The 22834-nt window shown below is 38.1% G+C and overlaps 1 protein-coding gene across 1 annotated transcript in view; it reads right to left on the reverse strand.

The window, feature by feature from the left end:
• Positions 1-6305: 6305 nt before the first annotated feature.
• TRIM69 (tripartite motif containing 69) overlaps positions 6306-22834 on the reverse strand; it is a 25193-nt gene continuing 8664 nt past the window's right edge. The window contains exons 4-9 of the mRNA XM_006831875.1: positions 21176-21652; positions 19997-20092; positions 14456-14689; positions 13235-13257; positions 13026-13150; positions 6306-6902 (exon numbers count right to left, since the gene is read on the reverse strand). Of these exons, the coding sequence (XP_006831938.1) occupies positions 6358-6902; positions 13026-13150; positions 13235-13257; positions 14456-14689; positions 19997-20092; positions 21176-21652 (1500 nt within the window). The 3' untranslated portion in view covers positions 6306-6357. The remainder of the gene's footprint in view (positions 6903-13025; positions 13151-13234; positions 13258-14455; positions 14690-19996; positions 20093-21175; positions 21653-22834) is intronic.

Raw genomic sequence — 22834 nt, forward strand, 5'->3', positions numbered from 1 at the left:
AACATGAACCATTTCCTTTTGGTACAGTGACTCTGTGTATTCCTTCCATCTTCTCTTGATGCTTTCTGCATCATTCAATAATTTGCCCAGAGAATCTTAAAATAAATGCACAAAACCATTACCTTACATTTGAGTCTGATTGTGACTCCATGCATTACAGAGTAGAACTGCTTCATGGGATCTTGGCTGTAACTGAAAGGGGGCAGATTAACAGGCCTTTCTTCTGTGTTGCCACTGGCTAGGTTTGAACTGCTGTAACATTTTTTCCCCCTGGTCCCTCTCACTCTTGGGGGTGTCTAAAGAATTAGTCCTACCAAGTCACCACTACTCAGTCACACATGAACAATAAGCATTCACTTAGAATCTTTTTATTGCAAAGCAAAAGTACACTTCAGAGAGAGAAGTGGGTCTTTCTCCGTGAGTGGAGTAGAGCTGGTAGCAGTAGGGAGCATTGATTAGGTTGGGTCAAAACGAAAGTACACTTCAAAGAGAGAAGCAGGTCTGTCTCCAAAAGAGGAGAAGACCTTTTGGGTTGGGTGCACTGGCTTATAAAGGTATAGGACCCCTTTCTTAAGGGGTGAGCTAATACATATTAATAAGGAGGAATGGTATGATGAATATTCATGGTTTTTTTGTAGAGGGGTGCAGGCTTCTTAGAAATGGGCACCTTCTGCAGTTGTGAGCTTTAGGTGCTGACTTTGTGGGTTGTCTGCCTGTGAGCAGCTACTTCTATCAGGTTCTGATATCCCTATGTCCGGGCTATTCTTCTTAGTGTTATCCTCCCCCACTTTCAGGGGAAGCCAGAGTAAGAGAGGCCCAGGGCCTCAGGAGTCCTAACTTATCCCTGACACCGCCACATTTAGATTAGCAACATACAATAATTGCTCAGAGTCCTGGGGTGGCACTATCGGATAAGCACTGGACTGCTAACCTCTAGGTCATTGGTTCAAACCCACCAGCCCCTCCTTGGAAACCCTATACAGAATCGCTATGAGTTAGAACTACCTTGATGGCACTTAACAACAACACCAAATTGCTTATGCCATCCAGAAACTTCTTGTTATGTAAAGACAACTATTTAAATATCCAATCGACTGCTTAGAAAAATGTGTTGCTAGGTTATTGTTGTTTTGTTTTGTTTTACTATTAATAACAATACTGCTATAGCATTCTTGTGTGTATCAACTGGTGCACGGGAGCAAAAGTTTCTCTAGCTGCATATCTAATAAATGCTGGGTAATAGAGTATGTGCATTTTCAATCTAAGTAATGTTAAATTGGTCAAAGTGATTGTGCTAATTTACACTCCCCCTAACACTAGGAGCTCCCATCAATTTAGGTCTTTACTCATTCGATTTTTACCAATAAGGTGGGGATGTAACGCTATCTCATTGTGGTTTTAATTTGCACTTCCATGATTATCATTGTAGATAAACATCTTTTCATAAAGTTCATTGTTCATTTCTTCTATGAAATGGTCCTCAGATGTTTGCCCATTTTCCTATTGGAATGTTTGAAAACAATTATTGATTCATAGGGTGACATATATTCTGGATACAGATCCTTTGTTGGTTATTTGCATTGCAGGTATCTTTGCCCATTGTGTAACTTGTATTTTCAACTCCAATTGTGATATCTTTGATATATAGAAGTTTAACATTTTAATGTAGTCAAATTCATCTATTCTTTCCTGCTTATTTTTGGTCGCATCTTGTTTTAAAACAGCCTTTCCAATCCTGAGGCCGAGGATCCTTGGTGGTACAGTAGCAGTGTGCTCAGCTGTCAACTGAAAAGTAAGCAGTTTGAACCCACCAGGAGAAAAGAATTGGTTGGTGGTTCAAACCAAACAGTTGTTCCTCAGAAACCCTATACAGGGTCGCTATGAGTCAGAACTGACTCGATGGCATTTAAGAACAATAAAATGTTAAGACAAATGCTGGAAAGCTGAGCAGGTATGTCAAAAAAAAAGTATTAAAATGGACCCTTACAGAGAGTGGAAAATATGTGTACACCTGTGGTCTGTAATTGCTCCCCATGTGATCCGAATAAAACACTGAGTTTTTCATTTTGTAACAGCTTTATTGAAGTATAAAATCCTCCTACTGTAAGTGTACAACTCAGTGAATCCAAGTGTAATTATACTGTTATATCACCATCACCATGGGGTTCTGGTGATAATGTACTGGACTGTAAACTGTAAGGTCAGCAGTTCAAACTCATCAGCCGCTCATCAAAAACTATGAGTCGGAACAGACTCCACAGCACTTAACAACAATCACAACAAATAACCGTTACCATAAAACACTCACTTTTAAAAAGTATTTTCTAATTTATTTTAGAATTTATGTTCTTATTAATCTAACCCTAACCCCAATACTAACCCTAACTCTAACCATAATGGGAATACAAGATTGAATTGAAAGCCTAACCCTAACCCTAAACCTAAACCTAACCGTATCACTAACCCTAACCCTAACCCTAACCCTAACCCCAACCCCAACCCTAACCCTAACGGGAATACATACTCTGATTGGAACCCTAAGAGTAAACCTAACCATAACCCTGACCCTATCCCCAACTTAATCACAACTTTTTCTTAGAATTTTCTCATCTGGTGAATATTGATCTCTCTTTTTCTGAAGCATTTGCTTGTCCCTAAGACAGACTTATGGATTCCTAGTGTGGCACTGTAGGATCAGCACTAGACTGAACCACAAGGTCAGCTGTTCAAACCTTGGGAACCCTATACGGGTCATTATGAGTTGGAACCGATTCAATAGCACTTAACAACAAGACAGACCTTGGATATCAGTTATCTAGAACTCTGCATATGACTTAAGAGATATCAACTAGACCCTTATATCCCCCATACTACTTGAAATTATTTACCACAGTGTCTAGGAAAAGCACTAGACTGCTAGCATCAAAGTCAGTTCAGACCCACCAGTGACTGGCTCCACTGGAGAAAGATGAAGCTTTCTGCTCTTGTAAACATTTACAGCTTCAGAAATCCTATGAGGGTTGCTATGAGTCTGAATCAACTTGATAGCAGTGAGTTTGGTTTGGTTTTGGTAAATAGATGAGATAAGGGATATTTGTACTGCCAAAGAGCTCTCTGCTAATTGTAATCTTTGAGGACTAATCCTGCAGATACTATAAACAAAATGAAAAACTGTCAAATATAGAGAATGAAACCCATTTATTAGGGAACTTCCAAGAAAAGGAAATAGGGATAGTTCTGTGACAGCATCAGAGATCAAATAACCTAAGAACATTAGGAAAAACAAACCAATTGGAGTATGAATATGCTAGAGAAGGCAATATGAAATATATTAATATTTATAGGCAAGAATGATGAAAAATGGTATAGTCAAATATACATAAGATACATCAAAGAACACTACCAAGAGAGTGAAAAGATAATTCACAGAATGAGAGAAACACTTGCAAATTGTTTGAAGAGTTTAATATTCAGAATATGGAAATACCTTTTACAATTCAATAACAAAAGACAACCCAGTTTTAAAAAGGGCAAAGGACTTGAATAGATATTTCTCCAAAGAAGATATACAAATAGCCAATGAGCACATGAAAAGATTTTCAATATTTTTAGTCATTAGGAAAATGCATACCAAAACTACAATGAGGTAACACTTCATACCCACTTGACTTGCTATTACTAGAAAAATGGAAACTAGCAAGTTTTGGTTAGGATGTAGAGAAGTTAGAAACCTTATACATTGCTGGTGGTTGTTTTTAAAAGATGTCGAGTCAGTTCCACTCATAGAGACCCTATACAGAGTTTCTGAGGAGCAGCTGGTGGGTTTGAAGTGCTGACCTTGTAGTTAGCAGTCCAGTGCTTATTCTACAGCACCATACCAGGTGTCCACATTAGTGGTAGGAATATAAAATGATACAGCCACCATGGAAAATAGTTGGGCAGTTCTTCAAAAAGTTAAACAAAGTAATGCCACTTTTCTACCCAAAAGAATTGAAAAGAACTAAAAAAGATAGTTGTATACCAATGCTCATTGCATCAATTTCCATAATAGCCAAAAGATGGGAATAACCCTTGTCCATCACAATTCAGCAGCTTTTACCAACAACATCAACAGGTTAATGGGTAAACAAAAGGTGGTATATACATATGATGGAATATTATTCAGCCATAAAACAAAAGTTCTGATAAATGATATGACGTGTATGAATATTTAAAACATTATACTAAGTGAAATAAGCCAGACACAAAAGGACAGCTATTGTATGATTCCTGTCTTTAGAATAGGCAATTTTGTAGAGAGAAGAAGTAGATTAGAAGTTTTCAGGGGCTAGGGTGCTGTAAACGTCCATTAATAATTGAAACATAGAATGTATGAAGTATGAATCTAGGAAAATTGGAAATTGTCAAAAATGAAATGGATGGAACGCATAAACATCAATATCTTAGGCATTAGTGAGCTGAAATGGACTGGTATTAGTCATTTTGAATCTGACAACCACATGGTTTACTATGCCAGGAATGACAAATTGAAGAAGAATGGTGTTGTATTCATTGTCAAAAAGAACATATCCAGATTGGTTATGAGGTACAATGCTGCTTGTGATAGGATGATATCTATGCACCTACAGGGAAGCCCAGTTAATTACCACTATTATTAAAATTTATGCACCAACCACTAAAGCCAGTGAAGATGAAATAGAAGAATTCTACCAACTTGTTCAATCTGAAATGGATCAAACATGCAATCAAGATGTATTGATCATTACTGGTGATTGGAATGCAAAGGTTGGGAGCAAAGAGATGGATCAGTAGTTGGAAAATATGGCCTAGGTGATAGAAATGATGCTGGAAAATCAATGGGTTGTTCATTTCAAAAAACCTTCTTTAGACAGCATAAGAGATGTTTATACACATGGACCTCACCAGATGGAGTACACAGAAATCAAATTGACTACATCTGTAGAAAGAGATGATGGAAAAGCTCTATATTGTCAGTCAAAACAAGGTCAGGAACAGATTGTGAAACAAACCATCAGTTGTTCATATGCAAATTCAAACTGAAGCTGAAGAAAATGAAAACAAGTCCACGAGAGCCTAAATATGACCTTGAATATATCCCACCTAAATTTACAGATCATCCGAAGAACAGATTTGATGCATTAAACACTATAGACCGAAGACCGGAAGAGTTGTGGGATGTCATGAAGAACTTCATGCATGAAGAAAGCAAATAGTCATTAACAAGACAAGAAAGAAGGAAAAGATAAAAATGAATGTGAGAAGAAACACTGAAACTTGCTCTCTAGCATAGAGATGCTAAAGAAAATGGAAGAAATGAGGAGGTACAAGAGCTGAAAAGAAAATTTCAAAGATCATCTCAAGAAGACAAAGTCAAATATTACAACAACATGTGCAAAGATCTGGAGTCAGAAAACTAAAAGGGGAGAACATGCTCGACATTTCTCAAGCTGGGGCAACTGAAGAAAAATTTCAAACCTTTTGTCATTTAAGGAATCTCTGGGCAAATTATTGAATGATGCAGAAAGCATCAAAAGAAGATGGAAGGAATACACAGAGTCACTGTACCCAAATGTCGGTGGGGGTACTTAATTCTATTTGACTATAGAAGGATAAGTGCTCCTATTAATGGATTAAACAGGAGAAAAGAAAACCAAGTCAGAGATTCGCTGGGCTAGAAAGTGTCTTGAGAGAAGTCAAGATGGCTATAAACTAACCTAGATTGTTTCCTACTTTTTTTTCTTTGAAGACCTAGGGAACTTTTCCCAAAACTACAGTAACAAGTTCTAGAAAAGAAAGGAGATGCAAAACGTATATAAAAAGGGTAGGTAAATAAGAAGAGTATTGTTTTTGTTAAGTGCTGTCGAATCCAATCCGTTGTGACTCATACCAACCCTGTAAAGGGTTTCCGAGGAGTGGCTGGTGAGTTTGAACTGCTGACCTTGAGATTGAAACCAACCTTGTGGTCCAGTGCATTATCCTGCAGGGCCACACCAGGGATCCATCTACTGCAAGTCATTGTTCTGGAAATTAAGGACCTCTAGAATTTCTGAGCACATCTGTAAAGGGTCCCTGAGAATTACAAACTGAAGCTGCTGTTTATTCCAGTGGCAATAATATGATCATCCATTAAAGTCACTCTTCTGTCATACAGGACTGCAGAAAATGACATCTTGAAAGGCTCCAGTGAAATCTGTTTAGGATACTAAGAATGGAATTTGATTTGTGATTTTCTCGTTTCATTATCATTCTCCATACACTGAGAAGAGAAACTAGTGAGACTAGTAAACTATTTCAATACCTTCTTTAATAACACACCAAATTAATATAACAGTATGACTAATTCTGTGGATGTAAGATCTGCAGTGGTTCTTTATTCTCTCCACCATCATTAAGACAGGGGCAAAAATAGGGATAAATTTTCTCAGTGAAAGTGCTACTGAAGGTGTAAATGTGGTTCATGGTTTTAGCATTGTAAAAAGATACTTGCCCTCCTTCATAATCCAGGTATATGCCCACCTTGTTGAGGTCATTAGTCAGTTTCAGACAGCAAGAAGGCAAATCCAAAGCCTTTAGATCAGTTTGGTTCCTTAGTCTTAAAAGCCAGAATCCTTGCTCAGGAGTCAGAGGGCAACTGCCCTTCCGAATAATGGATTCTCTGACGACTCCAACTGTCCACTTTGTCTTCTTTGCTACTTCTACTTCCCAGTACCACTTTCCAGATGTGAAACCTTTAGAGCCCAGCACAGCTACACTTGAGTCAAACCGCTCTGGATCATCAGGCATTGCCTGCTTAATGTCACCATGCCACACACTGGTTCGATTTTGGGACAGCATCAGATTTGGGTGAGCTGTTTTAGGATCCAGAGTTAATGGAGATAGGCCTAGTGAAATAAGAGAAAGTAAGGCATGGAAGAAAGGGGTTGAGTGTAAATTCCCATAATAAAAGACAGTATTTATATAGATACCAGCAATTTATCCTTCCATACACATATGCTCTTACTGTCAGCAGGTAATTACATACATACTTTATATTGTTTTTGGTATTCATTTTAGACCTTTTTATATTTGTGATAAAAGCCAAACTTCACTCTTAAGTAAAGAACGCTCTTTGTTGTTGTTGTTAAATGCTGTCAAGTCAATTCCAACTCATAGCAACCCTGTACAGGGTTTCCAAGGAGCAGCGGGTGGGTTTGAACCCCCAACCTTGCAGTTCAAACCAAACTTGTGGTCTAGGAAATAATACAAATCGGGTAAATCTGTACTAGTAAATGTAAGAAAGAGTTTTGGTGTAGCACTGTAGAAAAAGCACTGGACCACAAGGTCTGTTTGACCCATGAGGCCAGATATTCAGACCCACCAGCCACTCCTCGTAAACCCTATACAGTGTCGCTATAATTCAGAACTGAATTAACACCACTTAACAATAACAAATATAAGAAAATACAATTGCCAAAGTGTAAAGATTATGTAAAATTGCCCTAGGAAAGTATTCTAAAGAAAATGAGGACATCTTAGCATATATGAGATAGATGTATTGGGGATACGCTGGAAAAACAGGCAAAAAGAGAAAGCAGGTTAAAAACAGCACCTTGTGTGAGAGGGAAGGTAAGGACATGGCTGTTACAGACAGACAGGTTGGTGGTGGTGGTGGCAAGTGCCAGGAAAACAGATAAGACTGAGCAAATTGGTAGAGAGTTTAGAGAACAATGGTCAGAGTTTATAATTGATTTAAAAGTTAAAAGGACTTATATAGACTGTTGAAATTGGCCTCTTTTTTTCCCCCCAATAGTGTGTTAATGCACTGAACTGCAAAGTCAGTTTGAACCTGAAGGTCGCCAGTTCTAGCTCACCAGTTACTCCTCAGAAATCCTATACAGGATCGCTATGGGTCAGAACCGACTCAATGGCACAAAACAACAACAACCACAACTAAAAGAGGGAAAATCACTACAGATCCTACCTTCACTAAAAATAATAATAATAGAGGAATATTATTAACAGCCTTAAGTCAATAAAGATCATAACTTAGATGAAACCAACAAATTCCTTAAAAGATACAAACCACCAAAGCTCACTTAATAAACAGATAAATTAAGCATCCCTGCTCTGGTAATGTAGTGGGTTACGAGTTGGACTGCTAACTGTAAGCAGCAGTTCAAATCTACCAGACACACTACAGGAAAAAAAATGAGGCTTTCTGTTCCCTTAAAAATTTACAGCCTTCTCCTTTAGTTGGTTGATGATGCATGGAGTGGATTGTAACCATGGCAGTGAAAGAATATACAATAGGATGAATGTAAACCTAATGTTCTACCATGTAAACTATCACATAATTCATAATAAAACATTTTTAAACATTTTTTTTACAGCCTTAGAACACTATACAGGGTCACTATGAGTCAGAATCAACTCCAAGACACATAACCACCACCACCACCAAATCTATTAAAGGAGTCCTGGTGTGGACCTGTAGGATATGCATTGGCATGCTAACCACAAGGTTGATAGTTCAAACCACCAGCTGCTCCTTGAAAAACCCATACAGTGTCACTTTTGAGTTGGTACCAACTCAACAGCACTTAACAGCAACAATATCTATTAAATGGAGTCCTAGCATGGTGCTATAGGATAATCACTAAACTGCTAACCACAATCAGTGGTTCAAATCTTTCAGTTACTCCTTGGAAACCCTATATGGAGCTGCTATGAGATAGAACTGACTTTACTGTACATAACAACAACACGTGTATTAAATAAATTGAATTCCTAGTTAAACTCCAGACCCAGATGGTTTTGGTGAATTTTATTAAATATTTAAAAAAGAAATAATAACCACTTTTATAAAAAAAAAAAAAAAATCCTCCAGAAGATAGAAGAAGAGGGACTTGTGAGGTCAGTATAAAAACCCTGGTTTGAAGAAAAAAAAACACCTAATAAAGACATGATAAGAAAAGAAAACTGAAGATCAATACCCCTATGGACACAGAAACAAAACTCCTTAACAAAATGTTAGTCAATGTAACCCAACAGGCTATATAAAAGAATTACAAATCAATACCAAGTAGAACTTACCCAAAGAATGCAAGGGTAATTTAACATTTAAAAATCAGATTTTGCCAAAAACAAAAATAAAAAAACAACCTATATGATTATCCCCATGTATGTAGGAAAAGCATTTGACAATTTAAACACATATTTAGGATTCTAAGAGGAAAAAAACTCAGAAAACTAAGATTAGAGGTAATGTTCTCAATGTGATAAAGGACATCTGTGAAAAGCCTCTAACAGCATATGTGGAGTCCAAGTATGGCGCTGCGGGTTAATGTGCTGAACTGCAAGATCAGTTTGAACTGTAAGGTCAGCAGTTCAAGCTCACCAGTCATTCCTCAGAAACCCTATCCATGGTTGCTATGAGTTGGAACTGACTTAACGGCACTTGACAACAACAACAAGGCATTATAGGATAAGCATTGGGCTGCTAACTGCAAGTTTGGTAGTTCAAACCCACCAACCATTCCTTGGAAATCCTAGACAGGGTCACTATGAGTTGGAACCAACTTGATGGCACTAAACAATAACAATATGCATAATGATGAAAGATTGAGTCCTTCTCCCCTATGTTTGATAACAATGTTTAATAACAACATATATATTCTAACTATTTCTGCTCAACACGGTACTGGAAGTCTTACCCAATGGGATAAAGGAAATGGTGCTGTGGGTTAATGCACCAGATTGCAAATCCGTGCGAACTGCAAAGTCTGCAGTTCAAGCTTACCACCTGCTCCTCAGAAACCCTATACAGAGTGGCTATGGGTCAGAATCCACTCAACAGCACTTAACAATAACAACAATAGAAAAGAATAAGTAAACATGTCTGTATTTGCATATGATTGAATTATCTACATAGAAAAACCTAAGGAATCTAAAAAAACAGCTACTAAGTACTCTGGAAAGCTACAGGATACAAAATCAGTATACAAAAATCTATTGTACTTCTAGAGTGTATCAAAGAATAGTTGGAAATAAAAAATTTTAAATAGTATCAAATATCATGAAATACTCAGGGATAAATTTAACAAAAATATGTGTGTATAAAATATTGCTGAGATAACTTAAAGAACATGTAAGTAAATGGAGAAATATACTATGTTCCTGAAATCAGAAGACTCTTATAATTAATGTGCTAGTTCTCTCCAAGTTGACATATAAAATCAGTGCAATACTAATCAAAATACCAGCAGGATTTTTCACAAAAATTGACAAGCTGATTCCAAAATGCAAGTGGAAATGCAATGGGTCTAAAATAGTCCAAATAATTTTGATATATGAAATTGAAATGGGGGAATTACATTATCTGGTTACGGTATTTACAATAAAGCTACAGTAATGGAGACAATGGGTACTGGTGTAAGAATAGACATATATATCATTAGAATAGAATGTTGTTGTTGTTAAGTGCCATCAAGTTGGTTCTGACCCATAGTGAACCTGTATATGGTTTCCAAGGAGCGGCTGGTGAGCTTGAACTGCTGACCTTGTAGTTCAAGTCAACTTTAAATGAGCCTAAGTTTAAATATGAGCTAAAACAAAACTTTTAGAAATAAAGAATCTTTGTGACCTTGAATTGGGGAATTTATTATAGGATATAAAAAGAATGAATCATTTAAAAAACTATGAATTTACTTTTTCAAAATGAAAACATTTTACTTTTTGAAAAAAACTGTTAAAAAAAATGAAAAGACCAGCCACAAACGTTTATTTGATAAAGGATTAGTATCCTTTCAATTTATTAATAGTAATAAAAAGAACAGCTCAATTTTAGAAAATGGGTTTGAAGACACTTAACCAAAAAAGATATATGAATGACAGAAGCATATGAACAGATGCGAAACATCATTAGTCATTAGAGAAATTTAAGCCAAAAAGCTACTTGTGGAATGGTTAAAATTAAAAAGATTGACATTGGCAAATTTTGGTGAAAATATATAGCAACTTGGACTCCTATTCATTGCAGAGGGGAATACAAAATGGTACTTCTACTTTACAAAAATAATTTGGTAGTTTCTTATCAAATTAGGCATATACTTAGCACATAACCCAGCAATCCCACAATTAAATGTGTGCCCCCTTAAAACTGCAAACACAAAATTTGTTAGCAAATGGTTAGACAACTTAATTCAGAATAACCTCAAACTGGAAAGAGCCCAGTGTCCATCAACTGATGAATGACTACGAAAACTGGAATTATTACTCACCAATAAAAAGAATGATGATTGATACATGTAATAATATGGGTGAATCTCAAAACACAGTGTGCTGAGTGAAAAAAATCAGACACAAAAGACTATATACTATATGATTCTATTTACATGTAATTTCAGAAAAGACTCAAGTAGAATAAAACAGATCAACACTTGTTAGGGATTAGTTGCCAAGGGGCATGAAGGAATTTTGGGGGCGATAGAAATGTTCTATATCTTGATTATGAAGTTGTTTACATAAGCTTACATATTTGTCAAAACTCATAAAATTTTACACTTAAAATTGGTGAATTTTACTGTATCACACTGCAGTAAAGGAGCTCTGGTGGCATGGTGGTTAAGCACTTGGCTGCTAACTGAAAGGTTAGCAGTTCAAACCCACTAGCCACTCCATGGCAGAAAACTATGGCAGTTTGCTTCCTTAAAAATTACAAGCTTGGGAACTGAAAGAACAAAGTTTTACTTTGTCCTATAGAATCGCCATGATTTAGAACTGATTTGACAGCAATGAATTTGGTTTTGGATACCTCAGTGTCAATTATATGAAAAAAAAAAATGTTAGCAAGGATATAGATTTGAAGTGTTCATTAAAACAGTAACAGTAAACAATAATATTGAATCTATCTGAATTCTATAAAGAACTTTATTTAGAATGCTACTTCTATAAAGAACTTTATTGAGGACATTATTGAGTATTTTTTTGTACTGCTCAGTCCTTGGGTATCTGCAGGAACACAAAACTTGGTGTTCTTATTAGGCACACATATTAATAAGGAGTCCTGGTGTGATGTTGTAGGTAAATGTGCTGGACTGCAAGGTTGCTTTGAACTGCAAGGTCTGCAGTTCAAGCTCACCAGCCTCTCCTCGGAAACCGTTTACAGGGTGGCTATGGGTCGGAACCAACTTGACGACACTTAACAACAACAACCACAAATTAACATCATTGGCTTTCTCCTGAAGCACTGAAGATTTCTAAATAACCTCTTGAAATGTCATACTCTTATGAATATCAAGTACAAGGGGAACTTTAAAAACTCTGTGTGTATGTATGTGTGTGTGTGTGTGTATATATATATATATATAGATATAGATATAGATATAGATATAGATATAGAGAGAGAGAGAGAGTGGGCTAATGCATCAGACTGCAAAGTCGTTTGAACTGCCATGTCGGTGATTTAAGCTCACCAGGTGCTCCTTGGAAATCCTATACAGGGTCTCTATGGGTCGGAATCAACTCGACGGCACTTAACAACAATATATATATATATATATGTCATTGTTGTTAAATGCCGTGGAGTCGGTTCCGACTCATAGCGACCCTGAACAGGCTTTCCAAGGCTGTACATCTTTACAGGAGCAGAGAGCCTCATCTTTCTCCCGCAGAGCAGCTGGTAGTTTCCAACAGCTGACCTTGCAGTTTGCAGCCCAACTCGTAACCACTACGCTACGAGAGCTCCATCTATATGTATGAACAGTTCCTCCAGAAACGTTCTCTTTCTTAGAACAAAGAAACCCCAAGGGTTTATATAAATGATTTATCAAAGAGGATAAATTTAGACTATTATCACATTTGATACAACAATCAGACAAAATGTTAGACTAAGAAGTAATTCTGACACCTTTTGGCTGAACTCTGCCCTTCCCCCATCCTAGACTCTACAATACTAGCTAAGTATTGTAGGGCCCACAGAAAAAACATAGGTATTCCAGGAAATAATATCTACTAACCACTGATACCTGGTGAGAGGGTAGACTGCATTTCCCTCCATACTATGTACTGGATAGGACCTTTGAACTGCCCTGGATTCAGCTTTCTGGAGACAAGATCTCTAGGTACCAGCATCCTCATTCCTTGCTCCAAGCTGCAGGAGACATAAATCATTTATTTATAGACATCTCCATAAATTGAAGGGAGGATATTAAGAATACCATAGGGAAACGCTTACCTATCTAAGAAAACTGTGATGTCCTAGAAGAGGAAATGAGAAACAGAGAAGTCACATGCCTGTTCATCAATTCCAGCAATTTCTTTGATAATATTTGTCACCACCAGAATTTGGCCATTAATACTGGGCCCCTGTGTAGGCAGGCCCCATCCCATCTCTGCCAAGTTTTCTGCATGCCTTTCTTTTCTGAGTGGAGACACCTTGAATCTCCAATCTAGCTCAGGCTAAGCCAGTCTTAGTTTGCTCTGATTTTCTAAAGTTCCCTTTTACAGGAAATGAAAGAGAAGTCAACAGGACAGTTACTAAGGTTAAACAATTTTTACCTACACTTCTAAATAATTCCAGAAGAAAAACATAAAGTATTTCAGCCCTAAGGTCACTTTTCCTTACTCTGGCTAATTAAGAACCTTAGAGGTGTAGCTTCAGGTAGCAAAGGTTGGCCAACAGCTTCTTAAATAGATCAATTTATGATTGCTGAGAGTTACTCAAAGATACAACTCTGGTCACAGTGTTCTTGTATTTAAGAAGTAAAGCTTCAATGCTCTTTACCTTTATGGAAAAGAATTTAATGTATACAGGCAATGCCTGACTGGTACATTTTGGTGAAGATATATAGCAACTCAGAATACCATTCATTGCAGAGGGGAACACAAAATGGTACTTCTACTTTACATAAAGTATTGTAAGGTTCCGTTCTGATGACTCCATCCCTCATAAATTGATATAACCTTTCTCTCTTTCTTTTTAGTTTTCATAATTATTTCCTTTATTGTTGTTGTTAAGTGCCATCGAATCGGTTCCAACCCATAGCGACCCTGTATAGGGTTTCTGAGGAGTGGCTAGTGGGTTTGAACCACTGGCTTAGCAGTTAGTAGTCTAGTGTTTGGCCTACAGCGCCACACCAGGACTCCTTACTAATGATAAGATATACAAAAAATCACAACTGGACAGTCATAGTGCAGCCTTGAATACTTCTTAAACTGGGGATTACTTGTATTATTTTTAATGGATTTTATTATCTTCTTTTCTAGCAGCATGAAAGTAAAGCTTTCTACTAAGCAAGCATAAAGCAAAAGGGCCCTCTTGCTTTCCTCCCAGAGAATAATAAAAGCACACAATTGTGTTTTTTACCCCTTAGCTTTAGCCTTACCAGACATACAGCCTTTCCAACCCCCTTCCCCACTTACTCATACCCACAATCAAGCTGCTGTGGGGCCTCACTTTGAGAAAGTCGAAGGCGTTCTGCTGTTCCATCCGTGTCTGTATGCTCACCAGCATCTCCTTGGTTAGTAGACATTGCTCCTGAAGTTGGTTCAAATTTAGTTCCATCTCCTCATTCAGGGCTTTCCCCTCTTCCCGAAGCTCACTTAAAACTTCCTTTTCTTTACCGTGCAAGAACTGATGCAGTTTTAGAAACTCCAGAGAGATATGTTGCTGAAGATGAAGCTTGTTTTCCTGGAAACCTCCATAATCGTCACCACAGTAATTAGTGAGATTAGCACTTGGGGGTAGGGGCCCACACCACCAACTCTCAAACTACTTGAGAAACACCATAAAGGAAAAATGCATACAAATGTCTGTTGCATACCAACAGCCAACCATTCTAAAAGGATCTCTTTGAGGAACTGCCTTACTTGCCAGCTGGTTTCATAATTCCAGTTGAAATAGTCAAAAGTGGTCCCTAAAGAAGACATTCAGTTGTAAACAAATACATGAGGTGATGCTCTAGGTCATAAGCCTTTAGAGAGTTGCTAATAAAAATAACAATGAGACATCATCTCATCCTGGCAACAATAGCAATGATAAAAACAACAACAAATAAAGAACCACCAGAAAACAGCAAATACTGGCCCATCCACTGTTGGTGGGATTGTATAATGGTATAACCACTGTGAAAAATGGTATGGCTGTTTCTTTAAAAGGTTAGAAATAATGATACCATATGATCCAGCAAACCCACTACAAAGTATATATCTTAGAGAAATAAGAGCTATGATACAATAGATATAGTGTAGCATTATTCACAATATCAGAGAGATAGAAACAACCTAAGTGCTCATCAACAGATGAATGAATATACAAACAATGGAACACTATGCAATGTTGAAGAATAAGATGAATATGCAAAACATTTCACAGTTTGGATGAACCTGGAGGGCATTAAGTTGAATGAAGTAAGTGAATCACAGAAGGACAGATATTATATGAGACCTGGTGTGGTGCTGCAGGAAAATGCACTGGACCAAAAGGTCAGTTTGAACCACAGGTCAGTGGTTGAAATCCACCAGCCTCTCCTTGGTAGATCTTTTTTTGTACTTCTGTTGAAGAACTGTTCTGATCTAGAAATCAGAACTAGGGGGATGTCACTACTGCTGCCAGGACAAGGTAGAAGTAGCCGAAAATGAGCAATGTCAAAGCACTGAAATGCTACACTTAGGACTCTTTTCCTGGGTGTCTCAGCATCCTCATTGGCGAGCCATCTGACAGCCTGGCTTTTTAGTTCTTTATCTTCCTTGTCACTAATATTCCCACTTTTAATCACACATACTCATAGTCACATCTTGGATTTTATAATTCCCAGAAACTGTACAATCTCCAAAATCATACATGCTCCTAGCCTGCTTGCTCAAGTAGCTCCATTGAAACAACCATTGAATGTCACTGACCCGTCCCCCTCCATTTCTCTTTACCTGCTTCTGTCGTCATGTCCCCTCTCATCATAATTCGGACATAATTATTATCATTGTAATTTGGACTTCTGGTGTGGCACTATAAGATCCTTCCTGAACTGCAAACTACAAGGTCAGCAGTTCAAACACACCAGTTGTTCCTCGGAAATCCTGTACAGGGTCACTATGAGTTGAAACTGACTCAATGGCACAAAACAACAACATCATTATAACTGCATTGTTGTTGTTATTGTTAGGTGCTGTGGAGTCAGTTCTGACTCATATCGAACCTGAATAGAGTTTCTGATGAGTGGCTGGTGGGTTTGAATGGCCGGCCTGCGGTTAGCAGTCAAGTGCTTATCCTACAGTGATAATCTTAAATCTCTATCTCCTGTAGCTCTCTCTTTTCTGGTTTCCATCCAACTTTTGTTACCACTGTTTCATCTTATTTTTTGGTTCCTCCTCTTCTACACACCCTAAATATTACTTGATGCTCTGTCCTGGGGTTTTTCTCCGACACACTATAATTATATTAATATCTTGTATTCTTTTTTATTAATATCTTATATTCCTTCCTATTGCTTTAAATTCCATCTATATTCTAACTTTTTAGCTCCAGCCTAGACCAATTTCTGAGCTCCACATTCCTATAGGACACTTCCCATGTACCGTCTCTGCTCACCTCTTTCATCTACTCTATCACCAGTATTCCAGGAAATTTATCTCCAAAACATAGGTATTATTGTTAAGTGTCCTAGAGTCGGTTCTGACTCATAGTGACCCTGTGCAGGGTTTCAGAGGAGCAGCTGGGGTTAAATTGCCAATCGTGTGGTTCTCAGTCCAGTGCTGATCCTACAGCGCCACACCAGGAATCCAAAGCATATGTTGTTGTTGTTGTTAAGTGCTATCAAGTTGGTTCTTCTGACTCACAGCAACCCGGTATAGGGTTTCTGAGGAGTGGCTGATGAGTTTGAACCAGTGGCCTTGTGGTCAGTGCTTATCCTTCAGCGCCACGTATTTATTTCCTTCCATATCTACTGCCTCTTTACTCCATGCCACTGTAATCATTCCCAGGGCCAACTGCAGTAGCCTTATAACCATTTCCTTTATCATTGCCCCTCTCCAGTTACTTCTCCACAAAGTGATATTTTCAGAATGAGATGAAACTATGTCCTGCTTTAATGCCTTTCCATTAGTCACAGGATGAGTTTGAAATTCTCAACACTATCTTTGAGGGACTACATGATGGGGTCCATATCTGCCTCTCCCATTTCATCTTATTCACCGTGTCCCAGTTTCATTGACTTGCTGGTTTCTGTTGAAGTTGTCCTGATGTGGGGAAAAAAATTTTTTTTAATCCTGTTTATTGTATTTGGGTAACCTCTCTTTTTCTTTTAACTGCTTCCTAAAGTGAGTAAAGAATTGATGATTGCTCTCTTTTTCTTTTAACTATTTCCTGAAGTGAATAAAGACTTTATGATCACTCTCATTTTCTTTTCCTAAAGTAGGAATGTGCACCTTAAAAATTTGAACTAGCCAACCGGGTAAGGGAAAAGATTGTGTGGTCAAAACCCTAGCCATGGGGTGAGACACAGCCTTGAGACTCACGACAGTGATTAAAAACCCAAGTGGACTGCCCACTTGGTGTGCTCGCTGGCCTGTTCTGTATATACGGCTATGTGCACGCACCCACTTGCAGGAGTAAATTTTGCTTTGCCAAGGTAATTCAGTCTCACCGAGCGTCTTTTACGCAACATCAGGATTCATTTCTAACACTGATACCAGGCAATTTATATGTACATTAAAATTTGAGGAGTGCCCTGCCTACTGTTTCAAATTAGCAGACACTGTTTCAAATACAGTTGGTAGAAGAGCACAGAAATTCAAATTTATGGAGGCATGTAAAAAGCAATCCACATGTTTTGGAGTGCTGACACAAGAACAATGGAGTTCTACCTGATTTTCAATAGAGCAACTAACTTCCTGTCTTAGGACTTTCCCAGGTCAATTTCCTTCCTGTTACCTTCATTCCACTCATGTAACCAAGTTACAGGTCCTTTGATTCTTAATTTTCAAAAGGTGACTTCTTCAGGTAACGCCCTCAGCCCAGTCTAGATTAGGTCCTCCATCATATGCTCTTATAGCACCCTATCTAGATTTTTCTTGTGGTACTTATTACAGTTATTATTTTATTATTATGAGGAGTTTTTTATCATGTCTCCCACCCTCAGAACCTAATACAAGGGGTTTCAAAAAGTCTGTGGTGAGAAGAGGGAGAGTACGATACAAGAAGATGGAGGTTGACAGAAAAATGTTGAAGATAGGTAAAGAACAGGGAGGTATGCATAGGCTAAAGAGGGAAGAAGTAAATAGTGATCTATACACAACCTTTGAACAACAGTGTTCTGTGCATAGATACATGAACAGGCTGAATGGGTATGAGAGGAAGAGTGGAATATATATATATAGAGAGAGAGAGAGAGAGTCCTAGTGTGGTACGGTGAGTTAATGCACTAGACTGCATAGTCACTTTGAACTGCAAGGTCAGTAGTGGTTCAAGCTCACCAGCCACTCCTCAAAAACCCTATACAGGGTTGCTATGGGTCAGAACCAACTCAATGGCACTTGACAACAGCAACAACAAATATATATATATATATATCCCACAAATATATTAGAGTTTGAAAGGATATTTGTACATGGGTAACCACAAAGAGGAAGCAGGGCACTGTTGTTGCATGGAAGGGATTGCAATCATTGAGATGACACAGAGTGTATGATTTATTGAATATAAAACTGATGGTCTTCTCTGTAAACCTTCATTCAATTCACAATAAAAAAAAATTTTTTTTTTAAAAGTCTGTGGAGCAAAAATGGGGGAGAAACCCTATACATGGTCACTATGGGTTGGAACCAACTCAACGGCACTTAACAACACAACAGCTGTCTTGTGATTTTGCTTTTTCACTTTTGAACTGTAAGGTCGGCAGTTCAAGCTCACCAGCTACTCCTCGGAAACCCTATACAGGGTCACTATGGGTCGGAATCTACTCGACAGCACTTAACAACAACAACATATAATGCTTGACTCCTCAATAAATATTTATTGAATGAATAAGTGTTGACTAATAGCTGAACTGGAGGCTTGGTTTGGTGCTGTAGGATAAGCACTGAACTGCTAATCACTAGGTCAGTGGTTCAAACTCACCAGTTGCTCTTTGGAAACGCTATACAGAGTCGCTATGTGTCAGAACCAACTCAACAGCACTTAACAACAGCAAACAGCTGAATTAGGAACTCTTTATACAGCAACAAGATTCTTCAGAGACATCATTACTTCCATCTGTCCTTCTTTTCCTCACTTCTACATATTTTCACCTCTAGGTATCAAATACCAGAGAACTCTCCTCCATAAAATTACTAATGAAGAAGCTGAATTCCCAATTTAGACTACCCAGTCTAGAAACTGATCTGCCAAATCCCTAACCATTAATGTTGTCATAGAGTTCCTGCTAAAGTAGAGAATGTTAGACAATAGCTACAAAAGATCAAATCAGATGTAGAAAGCCAGACACCTGAGATATTGGTCCATAGATTATAAACCCAGTGGACAGAAATGTATTTCTTTGTATATTGTTGTTGTTGTTAAGTGCCATCAAGTCAGTTCTGACTCATAGCAACCTGCATAGGGTTTCCATGGAACGACTGGGGGTTTGAACCTCTGACCTTGCAGTTAGCAGTATGTGCTTATCTTACAGCAACACACCAGTACTCCTTTTTTGGACATAGCTGTGGAGCTTTTTAGTAAGTTCTTCATATTGGCATAGAAAAAGGAATGACCAATGAGAACACAACCCTATAAAAATCACCTAGTAACTGAACCATCTTAGGGTAAAGATCAATTTGTTCTCTATGTGTATACCAACGACTGAAAACCTACTCCACTTCCGTATTCCTTCCCATGAAACAGTGTCAGTTTTTGAATTCTGTAGCTCAGGTACCTGAGGAAATATATTTAGTAAGACTGATAAAATATGCATATCCACCTTTTTATTCCAGTTATATTTCATAGCCCCTCTACCCTGCCTCTCACCTTGTAAGCAGCAATAGCATCCGTCTGCATATTCCTCAGGGACTGAAGCTCCCTCAGCGTTTCCTCCAGTTGACTCTGAAAGATGTTAAGTTCCTCCTAGGAATACCAAGTAGAAAAACTTATAACCCAAATGGGAGATGAAAGACCCTAAGAGTGATCCACAAATAGCATCTTCCCCCAAAGCCCAGTGTGCCCTCCCCCCCCCCCCCCAAAAAAAAAACAGCTCTTACTGGAAGAGTCTTTCCCTTATGTTGTAATTTCTGTCTCTTTCAAGAATTAAGAAAATTACAAGCAGTAGAAAGACTCATTTTGCCCTCTTATTACTAGCTACAGGGGTTTGAAGAAGGTAATGGAACTAAACAAAATATCCACTCCAGTTTGGCTTTTCTCACTATCTACACTTTGACATTGTTCTTTCCACTTGGAACACTTGTTTGTTTGTTTTTTCTTTTGACAATCCAAATCCAAGTGATTTCCCAATTCATGTCTTACTCATTTGTTTTGCCATGTGTCCCTTTCTATTTCAGCTCTTGCTACTTACTCTTCTCTGAGGGCCTAAACATTTATGAACTACAAAGTTGACCATATTTTGCTCTAAATAGTATACTATCTTATATTGTGTCTATTGTTCATTTTAAACAACTAAGTTTTGAGAACAAGAGCAATATTTTATACATACATAGGTGGGGCCTTTAAAATTTTTCATGGAAAAATAGAATTAAAAGAGAATGGAATTTTTCCACGAATGTTTTGAAGCCCTCTCAGTGGCTAGAGTTATGTGTTCATGGCAGGATTGGGTAAATACTTCCTTGATTGAAGGAATAGGACTAAGTTCCACCACTACTCCTTTCCCATACACAATAACTGTAGAGAAAGAATTTTACTATATATGTTGTATTTTATGAGCACTGTGAGCTTTCTAAGGAGGCCTGGTGGCACAGAAGGACAAACACTGGGCTTCTAACCCACCAGCCACTTCACAGGAGAAAGATGAAACTTGGTGGTCCTGCCTCGGAAACCCTATACAGGATCTCTATGAGGCAGATTCCACTCGATGGCAATGGGTGGGTGAACTTTCTAATCATTTGAATAAAGGAATGGGTTGGGAGAGATAAAAAGACCTACACAAAATTTCCCCCAGCTTTCTCAAGGATTGCTTAAGGCTAAGGGCTCACACACCGTGAAGAAACGAGCAGCATCAGAGATCTGCAGAAACTCCTTAGACTGTCCCACAGACAACCGATCATCCTTGCATTGAAAGCAGATCAGTTTTCCATCTAGCTTACTGAACAGTTTCAGGTTCTCGCCATGTTCTGGGCATTGTGGATTGCCCTTGAGGAGGGGTAGCTTCTTAATCTTCTCTACCAGCTTCTCCACTACAATATTGAATGTACAGTTGCTATATTTACACAGCATCTTACACTCAGGACAGAAGGTTTCTTTGACTTCCGGCTTCCAAAAGTTTTGGATACAGGTCTGGCAGAAGTTGTGGCCACAGGTTAGCATCAGTGGATCACGGAACCAGTCTTGACACAGTGGGCAATGTAGCTCCTTTGTGATATCTTGTATCTGTGCTTTAGAGTATACTTGGGCTTTTTTATCATGCATTTCAACATAGCTGTCTGAATCCATGTTAGAGGAGGAGTTGGAGGATTCCTTTGGGGAAAAACAGCTAAAATGAGTTTAATTTTCTTTTTTAAAAAAATAATAAAACTTTTCATTGTGAGTTTAGTGAAGGTTTACAGAGCATGTCATCAGTTTTACATTCAGCAAATCATATACTTTGCTTCATTACAATGATTGCAATCCTTTCCATGTACCATCAGTTAACAGTATTTACCTCTATACATTTTATCTATATTTTTTAACTTTTTGTTGTAAATTGAATAAAGGTTTACAGACAAAATCATCAGCTTTACATTCAACAAATCATACACTTTGTGCCATCTCCATAGTTACAAGTCCTTCCATGAAACAAGTTATCCTGTTTCTGCCTTGTGTTTCCTAATAGCATTCCACCCACCTTCCTATCCCTTACCTTTGTCCTTAGAAATATGTTGCCCTTTTAATTTTGAAAGATTGACCATTTCATGGTGAGTATACATTGCTAGTGTTGTTGTTCCACCTATATACGTTTGGCTGAAAATTCAGCCACGAGGGTGAGTTCCTTTCCAGACCTGAAGGGTGGTTGAGGGCCATAGTCTCAGGTTCTTCTAGTCTCTTTCTGACCAGTAAACCTGGTTTCTTTTTGTCTTTGTAAAGAATAATTTTGAGTTTTGTTCCCCATTTTCTCCTACTCTATGTGGGACCCTCTAATGTGATCCCTTTCAGGGAAGTTGGTAGTAGTAGCTGGGTACCACCTAGTTCTTCTGGTCTCAAAGTCAAGGAGACTGATGCTCACATGTTCCATCAGTCCACTGGACTCATTGATTCCAAGTCTCTTCTTCAATCCTTATCACTGTCTTCTGCACAGGCAGAGACAAATAGCTGAACCTTAGACAGCCACTCATGAGCTTTCAAGATCTCAGATGCTACTCACCCAAGCAGGATGTAGAACATTGTCTTTGTTAACTATGTCATGTCAATTGACTATGTATTCAGAATTGGAAAATCAATCAGATTTTCTAGTCAGTGTCATCATATCATCAACCATCATTCCTCCTAGCATGAATGCATGATACAGTTGGTGACCATGTTCATCATCGATAAGGGGAAGGGAGGGAAAAACAGCAATGAAGTGGCAAGCTAAACCCTACAATGTGGAGAGTGAAGTGTTCAGCTGATAAAAAGAGAGGGCATATGCACAAGAACACCCACACTTGCAGATAATACCCACTT

Source organism: Chrysochloris asiatica, unplaced genomic scaffold (assembly GCF_000296735.1).
Source record: "Chrysochloris asiatica unplaced genomic scaffold, ChrAsi1.0 scaffold00004, whole genome shotgun sequence".
NCBI lineage: Eukaryota > Metazoa > Chordata > Mammalia > Afrosoricida > Chrysochloridae > Chrysochloris > Chrysochloris asiatica.